The sequence below is a fragment of the Penaeus monodon genome, chromosome 37 (assembly GCF_015228065.2).
Source record: "Penaeus monodon isolate SGIC_2016 chromosome 37, NSTDA_Pmon_1, whole genome shotgun sequence".
Classification (NCBI taxonomy): domain Eukaryota; kingdom Metazoa; phylum Arthropoda; class Malacostraca; order Decapoda; family Penaeidae; genus Penaeus; species Penaeus monodon.
In genome coordinates, this window is record NC_051422.1 from 7,771,112 (window position 1) to 7,781,111 (window position 10,000).

At 36.1% G+C, this 10,000-nt stretch overlaps 1 protein-coding gene across 1 annotated transcript in view; it reads right to left on the bottom strand.

Annotated features, from left to right (window-relative positions):
- The window catches only part of LOC119596184, a gene marked incomplete at its 5' end in the record, with an annotated part of 37,525 nt that overhangs the window by 17,845 nt on the left and 9,680 nt on the right, over positions 1 to 10,000 (bottom strand). Inside the window, 6 exons of the mRNA XM_037945362.1 lie at positions 1,999 to 2,138; positions 3,366 to 3,432; positions 4,804 to 4,962; positions 5,984 to 6,079; positions 6,224 to 6,299; positions 6,462 to 6,593. Coding sequence (XP_037801290.1) covers positions 1,999 to 2,138; positions 3,366 to 3,432; positions 4,804 to 4,962; positions 5,984 to 6,079; positions 6,224 to 6,299; positions 6,462 to 6,593 — 670 coding nt within the window. The remainder of the gene's footprint in view (positions 1 to 1,998; positions 2,139 to 3,365; positions 3,433 to 4,803; positions 4,963 to 5,983; positions 6,080 to 6,223; positions 6,300 to 6,461; positions 6,594 to 10,000) is intronic.

The following is a 10,000-nucleotide window of genomic DNA, read 5'->3' on the forward strand; positions in this document are numbered from 1 at the left end:
TGTATATGAATGTACAAACAATGGTTCGATTTTTTTCAGATTCTGGGGACCATGTATATAATGGGTGGCAAATAGAACATGTATTGAGATGATAAGGCAGTGACATATATTGGGGAGGGGACTCGGCCCTCCTCTTCCCCACATGAAATATATTTTGAGTATTACGTTGCAATTTCTGTTATATGAGCTACTGAATCATTTTTAATTCTTTCTTTCAGTATACCAGACGTAGGTCCCTTGTTGTGCTTTCTCCTATGCTGAATAAAAAATGTTTGGGAATTTCTCAGCTCTGCGTGTGTGTGTGTGTGTGTGTGTGTGTGTGTGTGTGTGTGTGTGTGTGTGTGTGTGTGTGTGTGTGTGTGTGTGTATGTGTGCGTGCGTGTGTGTGTGTGTGTTGGCCTTTCTGTATGTGTCTGTGGATGTGTACTTATGAATCAGTACTATATACGCCTACAAGTAATGTATGTAACTGGATGTGTGTCTGTGCGTGTGTATACATGAATGTGGGCCTGATTGTCAGCCAGCCTGTCTGCCAGCATGTCTGCCTTCCTGCTTGCTTGCCCGCTTGCCGGTTTGTCTGTCTGTCTGCCTGCCTATCTATCTGTCTACCTGTCTCTCTGTCTATTCGCCTGTCTGTGCATGTGTATATATGTGTTTGTGTGTGTGCTAGATGTACGTGTACATATATGGATGAGTCTTTAAAAAATGAGGAATATGAAAGATTTCGAATACTGATTAATTTAAACACAAATTAGTGTTTCTTCATTTTAAATAACATATTCGAATCAAACATCATCCTGCCCCTTACTTGCATAGAAAGTAAGGGATTTATAAACCATAATGTAAGAATGTGTATGATGGAGCCAAGTACCAAACACTAACAAGCATATATACATACCGATCTTCCATTCATATATCTATTTAAATCTAAAATCTTAATCGTATTAAACAAACAGCAGTCACGCGATCAAAATAATAGAATGGGCTTAGTAGCGTGAGAGATTTGGTCAAAAAGCGTCTAAATTTCAGAAGATTGGAGAAACTTTCGGAATGCATAATGAAGTGCCATTAGTGACGGGGAAAGGAGTTTCCAAAAAATACAAAAATCTGAGGAATTAGCTTTTGTATGTGAAAGTATTATGTAAAATTTTGAAGGTTTCAGAACTAAAGAACTAACTATTAGATACAGAGACGAAAGGGGGTATTTATGCTTGGACTTTCTCCTGCATTTCAAAAAGACGGAAAAATCACAGTTCTTTTTTTCTGCCGGAAGCCAGTGGCAACAGTTTCCATTACAGAGATCTCTACAGCCATCATTACCTCAGATCATACGGCCTTTTCGCTCGCCTGGCATAAAATTTCTTCTTCACTTCCGAACTCAGTCAGTAAATCATTACTAAATATGTCTGTGTGTGTGTGTGTGTGTGTGTGTGTGTGTGTGTGTGTGTGTGTGTGTGTGTGTGTGTGTGTGTGTGTGTGTGTGTGTGTGTGTGTGTGTGTGTGTTTAGGTGTATATATGTATGCATGTATACATAAATACATATTTATGTGCGCTGATATACTGGATAGGAATGATTATAAATATGCATTCAAATACAAGAAATAAGGACAAGGTATGCCTGGGAACCTACTAAAAACGGAAATATGTTTCACGTGAATGTTTTATTTTTCTTTCCATTGCTAAAGCTTTTCACTCGCTAGGATTAGAATTTCTCCTTTACTCCCAAACTTGGTAAACTCTGAAAGTTTCTCGGGTACTACACATGTATATACATTTGTATCTATATGTATGTATATATCAATGTGTGTACAGAAGCATACTTGCATAAATGTGCGTATGTATAGGTAAATACGTTTCTGCGTGTGTGCTTGGATACCGCATGTACACGAGCAAATACATTTAAAGACATTCTATCGAGAAGTCCATCAACTATAAACCTGGAAACCTACTGAAAGCAGAAATCATCCTCACATAAACGGTTTATTTTCTCCTCTCACCGCAAAACCTGTTGAATAAACTCCAAGCGCAACAAATTCCAAGAAAAGGGTCGCTGTTCTCTGTCCCAAGTAGCAATAGCTTGCTCCTTGGCCTGAGAATGGGACTGAATGAGCGAGTAAATGGCTCCCTCGCCCGTCGTCTTATTAGGCAAGTGGACGATAGAAGTATGGGGACCGAGATGAAGACAGAGCGAGGAGAGAATATTTACAGTCGTTTGGTTTAGAACAAAATCTGATATCTTTGTCCTCAGTGGGAAATGAAGTGATGCTTACTGTTGTTATATTGTGATTCAGATATGAATGAAGTTGTGAATTCTGCTAAGTAAATTCTTTTTTTTTAATATGAATTTTTGAAATAATTAGCAAGTTAGACACACTAAAGTGCATTTTGTATTGTGTTACTATTAATCACCAGCATTCAGTTTTCTCTAATTATTTACATTTCTCTAAAGTTAGGATAATGATAGTGAAAACAAGATATTCATTAATCTATTTACATATGTCTACACATGCATATGGATATGTGTGTGGGTGTGTTAATGTACTCGAACACATACACACACACACACACACACACACACACACACACACACACACACACACACACACACATATATATATATATATATATAAAATATTAATATAAGATAATATATATATATATATATATATGTATATATATAGGGATATATTATATATATATATAATATATATATATATATATATATATATATATATATATATACATATATACCTGAGTGCTCCTGTCTATTCCAGAAAAAAACCCTTAGGAGGCGTGACGTTCTCAGTCACTTGAAACATCCACTGGATTTCATTAATTTCTAATTAGATCAATCAGGTCACGCCTTGCTTTGTCAGATTCACTGAACTGAATATTTGTTTTTACGTATAATTCTTCTCGTAAGAGTTTTCCATTTCATTTAATGAATCTAATTCCAACAATGGTACCTACAACATTAATGCTAAATATAATATCTTATACAGTATATGCAGCAAAATTCATAAATTCGCTGATTTGAACTGGCTCTCATTCTCCACATTTATACTTCAGTCATTTCAACATCTCGTTAATGAATCAACATTAGCAAAATTAATCAACATTAGCAACAATTATTAAGATAACAATAGCTTATGTTATCGTATATATCATTATCATCACTTATTAGTTTTCAAGTCAGTTATCTAAATAATAATGTGTGTGTTTCTGTGTACTGTATTTGAACACAGAAACAAAGGCATGGCAATATTACAGACTCCATAGCCTTTATTTCTTAGGATTATGGGTTTTATGGGTTAGTTAAGCTAATATAAAGATGATTGGGCTGTCACATATGCTCCCTCCCCACATGACATGTGTTGAGCATTTCGACGTCGTTGCAACCTCCGGTACACGGAACATTAAGCAATCCAGTTCTTAAACCACAAAAGAATAAATAGGTTGATTTACAAAGTACGTTTATGCATTTCCTTCGCTGTGCTTTGCCTCGCATTATAGCGTAATATGATGAGGAAATATGTGTGTGTGTGTGTGTGTGTGTGTGTGTGTGTGTGTGTGTGTGTGTGCCATATATGTGTATGTGTGCTCTTGTCTCCCTGTGTTGTCTATGTGTCTGTCTGTCCGTATCTGGGCGTGTGTGTGTGTCTACCATATATGTGTGTACGCAGATGTATGAACGCCCAGTCTTTAAAAGATAAGAGCCATATGCAAGGAGAACATCTCAAATATTGTTTATTATTAACAGACACAATTATTTTAGTAGCATATTCTAGTCCAGCGTCATCATGACCCTTGCCAGGATGCATAAAAATTAAGGAATTGAGAAATTATACTGCAGATGTGACAGTAAGAAAATACCACGCGGCAAGAATGTATATGTGTAACGGAGCCAAATGCAAGACCTTAATACACACATAGACAAAGAAATCATCAATTCTTATATTTTCTCAGTTCTTAAATTATATTCCGAATCGAACAAGTAAGTAGTTACGTAATTAAGTAGGCCTAAGTGAGCGAGCATTCGTAGAGTGAGAACTTTGGCCACCTGTAGTCCAGAGAGAAAGGTCCTCATCGGAAGCGTGTATTTCGAAAAAAACTTTCGGAATACATAATGAAGTGCCATTAGTGTAGCAGGAAAGTGGATTCCAAGTAAAACTATTTATTTGAAAAAATCAACTCTTGTGAAATTCTGAATGTTGGAAAACAACGCAGAACGTATTTCGTTGTAATAAATCTAAAAATCTTCTTATATATGCATGCCTCATCATATGAGCTAGCTTATGAAAGAAAGAAAGAAGCTGATAACAACAGGTTTTATCACAAAGTTCCACACAGCCGTCAGCACCTGTTCTTTCAATAGCCTGGATTAGGAATTCTCTGTCACCTCCAAACTCAGTCAGTTCTGTAACAGCTTTTCAGATATTACGTACATGTACATATACATCCGGATGCGTGTCTGTGTGAGTACTTGAGTGTGCATGTATGCACGTTTATATTTTTTATCTAAGTGTGTATATATGTACGTATTTGTGTTTGCATGCAGGTATACATGTGTGTATATAAATATACATATATACATCTGCACGTGTGTCGGTATATTACAAGGAACACAGATTCTAGCAATAAATCTATCTACGCCTGGAGACCTACTTAAAGCAGAAATGTGTTTTACATGCACGTTTTTTTCCCTATACCACCTACTACTGTTAAACAAACTCTAAACGGAAAATAGCAGATGTAAAGAAAGGGGTCACTGCTTTGAGTCCTAAATAGCAATAGCTCCCTACTTAGCCTGAGAATAGGACTGAAGGAGCGAGTGAATGGCTCCCTTGCCTGCCGTTGTATGAGGCAAGAGGGCGACAGAAGTATGGGGACCGAGATGAAGAGAGAACGAGGAAAGGATATTTACAGTCGTTTGGTTGAGAACAAAGGCTGATATGCTTGTTCTAAATGGAAAATTAAAATTCGTATCAGAACTATGAACGCAGTGACTCAAATATGATAAGATGTGAAGCCTCTTCCATAATCCAAGTTTTGTATTTCATGTAAATAAACTATCAATAATACCGGTTCATTATTATACAAAGTACATTCATTTAAAACTATTTGCATACTTGTGTGTATGTTCATATGTGCATGTGTCCATGCTGGAAAAAAAGTAGGAAACATATTCTCAGTCATTTGCAACACGCATTCAGTTTAATTAATTTCTAATTAGGCCATCCTAGGTCACGCCTTCCTTGTCGAAATTTAATTAGCTGAATTGTGTATTCTAAGCATAATTTCACTCGTAAGATTTTCGGCTTCATGTAGTCTAATGTAATTTCAATATTGACATATTAATATTAATTGTAGATATGGGAACCGAGTTGTTACAGCAATATTTCTCTCCTGATCTGAAATAAAATCAGCTTTCCTCCAAGGCCTCACTGAACTAAATAAACTGTGCCCCCTTACGTACAACTATACTACAATGTCAACATGATATCAATAATTTTCAAAAGCAGGCATTTGAATATTGATAGGAAAAAGGACTCTATGTAAAGTTGTAAAGATGTGACTTACATAAGCATAAATAATCAATCAAATAAGCAAAATTATGAATGAATATGAAACTATGATTTACTTCACAACCAGTCTGTCTTACTTAAGTTGAAGAAAATGCTACTTTTCGATATATTCCTTCTCATTTCGCTAAATCTTCCAGCAGAACAGTAAGCAGTAAGAATGCATTAAACAAATCAATTCACCGAAGAGTAAAACGTAAAAGGTAAATATGAAAATCTCACGCTTTATCCGGACCTCCAGAAGAGGAAATACAAATGAATAATTCCTTTAATCTGCTGCCTTGACGTATTGTTATTGTTCAGTTTTCGAAATGCATACTTATGGTTTTCTCCCTCGGCAGCCTGACCTCTCATGTAAGCTGAATAATACGAAAAAATGCCCCTCCAGAACAAACTATACGGGAATTTCACGCCGGATTTAAGTGGGGACATGATTGGCGGGCGAAACTGCTGAAGCTTGTACACTGTGACTGTCGAAGAGGCGAAGACACCATCCCTTGTTAGAGAAGAAGAGGACGCACTAATACCCTTTAATAAGCGGGGATCTTCTTAAGTTTGTTTTTATTGTGTGTTTTTACATTAATTTTTATCTTCAGAATAAATTATGGAAGCCTATCCGAATATTGAATCATGGAAGCACATCTTAATATAATGTGCCACGTTTACCACCACTAGGAGCACCAGTGTTAAGGGATGTGGACTCGAGGAAACAAAAACTATAATTTAGTTATAGCTAATTTTTTTCTTTTAATTTATATTTTACTTTTTAAGAAGAATCTTTATTTTTTAAGATTAACTTATTAATATTCTCACATACAGCTATTAGGATTTGCTTGGCCAAACATACAAAATAAAAACCTTGTACGTAAGATATGTACCTTGCTTCCTGTGCTCCTTGAAGCACAGGTGTATCATTAGGTGATTCTCACCTTTACGGGCAGTAGCTGCTGCAAGCAGGAGGCACCCTAGACTGGGCTGTCCTCTACGATTTTTGTGTTTCACGGACTGTACTGGAGATAGTGATATTGCAGCACACCTTCGAATAAGGTATTTTTGGGTTGCGAGAAATGTTTTTTAGAGGCATAATATTCATCTCGACGGATATACATTCGAACAAGTGGATAGTAGGCTGATGCTTTTCTCTTTTATTTTATTTGTTTATTTATTTATTTATTTATTTTATAGTGGCTTCCATTTTTCCGTGAGCAAACGGAGTTCAATTTTATGTTTTCATTTTTAATGTTCTTTTGAAATTTTAAAGGAACTAGTTTTCAGTTCCCTTTTTAGTATATCGTTATTTAAATGAGATTTGACTCTTATTTTATGAACTTTAACATTTTGATTTTTCAATTTATAATAAAAATTCAGGTGTTCTGAGGTGTTTCTTCTAACTTTCTTAAGCGAATGGTAAATAAGAGCTATGACCTGCAAGGGAGTAAATCGATGAGCTTTTGCTGATGACCTGTTAGGGAATAAATCATTACCGTTCTTTTGTCTCGCTGATCCATACATTTTACACTACACACACCCCAACATTTGAAAATAATCTGTCCCTCATTCCCACAATACTAATTACTCATTGACTTCTCCCTAAGTATACCTCGTTCCCGTACGTATTAAATGGGTGGTGGCAGTGACCGTTACTGTTGTACATTTCATTACAGTGAGACATGAATAATGGAAATATAATAGTATGGATTAAGGATCGGTACACTACAGTACCAACCCCACAGGAAATATTTTCTGTGCTATGGACTCGTTGCAACTTTTATTTTTCATGGCTAAATAAGGTATTAGTTAACTACTATGTAAATCGTAGAAATATAAATATAACTTCACAAAAATATTTGTCGGCTCTCTATTTCCATTGTCTCAGGCGCAGTCCCCTCTCTGTCTCTTCCCTATCATAGAACAGAACTACGCCAGTAATATTGATATCCTTGCAAGAGGCCAGTGTTTACCAAACGTTGTAATAGGATTTATTTCGTTTCAGCTACTATAGTGAGAAATTGTGAGTGGTTTTGATGCTATGTTCCCAACGTATCATGGAATTTCAAAACGTTTTTTTCGTACATACTTTACCTCTCTCTAATATGTTTAATATGAGTATGTATGTATGTATGTAAAGTTATGTTTTGTTTTACCGTGCTTAAAGTTATGTTTTGTTTTGCCGTCCTTAAATTTATGTTCTGTTTGCCGTGCTTAAGGTTATGTTCTATATTGGCGTTCTTATAGTTATGTCCTGTTCTGCTTGAGGGTATATTCGGTTTTATTTGCCGTGATTGATGTAACGTTATATTTTGCCGTGCTTGAAGTTCTATTTGGTGTTTGTTTAACAGATATAGCAGTGAGAGGAAAATAAATCTTTTATATGAAGCAGATTTCTAAAATCTGGATAAATCTATATAATTGTGTTTACGCAGCATATCAGCAAACATGCAGAAATGTTTTCATTATACACATACATGCATACAGTCATACATGTATACATGCAATCATACGTAAGTAAAAACTCTGTGTGTGTGTGTGTGTGTGTGTGTGTGTGTGTGTGGTGTGTGTGTGTGTGTGTGTGTGTGTGTGTGTGTGTGTGTGTGTGTGTGTGTGTGTGTGTGTGTGTGTGTGTGTGTGTGTGTACATATACACATCATACACAAACATACGCACAGGCAAACACATACAAATATATGTCTGAAATATGAGGAGCTGTACAGAACTGATTAAGTTTGGAAGGGACAGAGAAATCCTAGACCGGGACGAGGGAAAGGGTGTGTGAATCGCGCTGCTGGTGGCTGTGTGGACCTTTATTATGGAACCTGTTGCCATGAGCTTCAGGAGGAAAGGAAATAAACTGTAATTTTCTTTACTTTCATTTTTTTTCTAATTTCAAAAAAGAATGTATGCATGCTTACCAGTTCCCTCTCGTTTTATTAAAGAACAATGAAAAAATGAGCTCTAGACCTACTGTATTTTTAATGATACTTCCAATTACAAGAAAAAAAATCGATTATTCAAATATACCATATCATTTGGGAACTGCTTTCCTTCATCACTAATGGCACTTCATTATGTATTCCGAAAGTTTCTTCTGCAATTTAGATATCGCCGAGACATGTTTCCTTTTTTCTCTCTTTGTGTGTGTGTGTGTGTGTGTGTGTGTGTGTGTGTGTGTGTGTGTGTGTGTGTGTGTGTGTGTGTGTGTGTGTGTGTGTGTGTGTGTGTGAGTGTGAGCCTTTGGATACGTCTCTCATACTGCCATTCTCGACTTATTACTTTGCTTGCGTAACTAGTCTTTTTATAGACATAGAATAGATATATGAATGGAAGACTGATTGCTTTGTATATCTGCATATCAGGGTCTTGTACTTGGTTCCATTACACAGAGAATTGTAACTGTGTGGTCGTTTACCAAGGACCCTCTTGCTATTACATTCACAGTATAATCTTCTCCAAAACCCCTTTTTTCTATGCAAGGCGTAGTTCCAGTAATATTGGACGAGGATGATATTGGCCGAGAAAATGTGAATCAAATGATGGAACGAAAATCTGCGAAAATCAACATTAGAGATGTTCTTCCATATTCCTCTTTTTAAATACTGAATGCACATTCCTACGGATAAATATTCGCACGCGCGCGCGCGCACGCACACACACACACACACACACACACACACACACACACACACACACACACACACACACACACACACACACATACATACGCACAAACACAGAAGCAGACACACACATGTACGCTATAGATGCTTCAAGAAACATTGTGCGATATTTTCCAAAAAAAAAATTCTATTGTACCTATTATATATTGGTTGCTTATTGCTCCATGTAGTGGGTGTTGCACCGACTCTACATTGCTCAAAATATATTCTATGTAGATCACAGTGAGTGTTCTATCAATTTCATAATCAATATTTTAGTTATCCCTTTTCAAATTTAATCAAATGAAACCGAAGACTCTTATCAGAAGAGTTATGCTAACAAAAACCGTGAATTTCGTAAAGGAAAGCATGGCTTTGGATGACCTAATTAGAGATTAATTAAGCCGAATGGATGTTTCAAGTGATTGGCAGCGTCGCATCTCCTAAGATCTTTCTGAAATATTCAGTAATTGCAGGTATGAGAACAGCTGAAATATGTACACAGACACAAACACATATATACGTATATATGAATATATGTCCGTAAAGACAATCATAAACAAGTTAATATCATTATAATTTTCTATTAACAATGTCCGAGATAAAAAGGTGTCGTAAATGAAACTTATGTCAAACTGAAAGCTGCATACTAGCCAATATTAACACTGTGTCGAACAAGCATTTGATACATTTATATAAAATGCAATACGGACTTTACGTGGCAGGGCACACAACTTACCATATTTCGAGTCACTTCGTTAAAA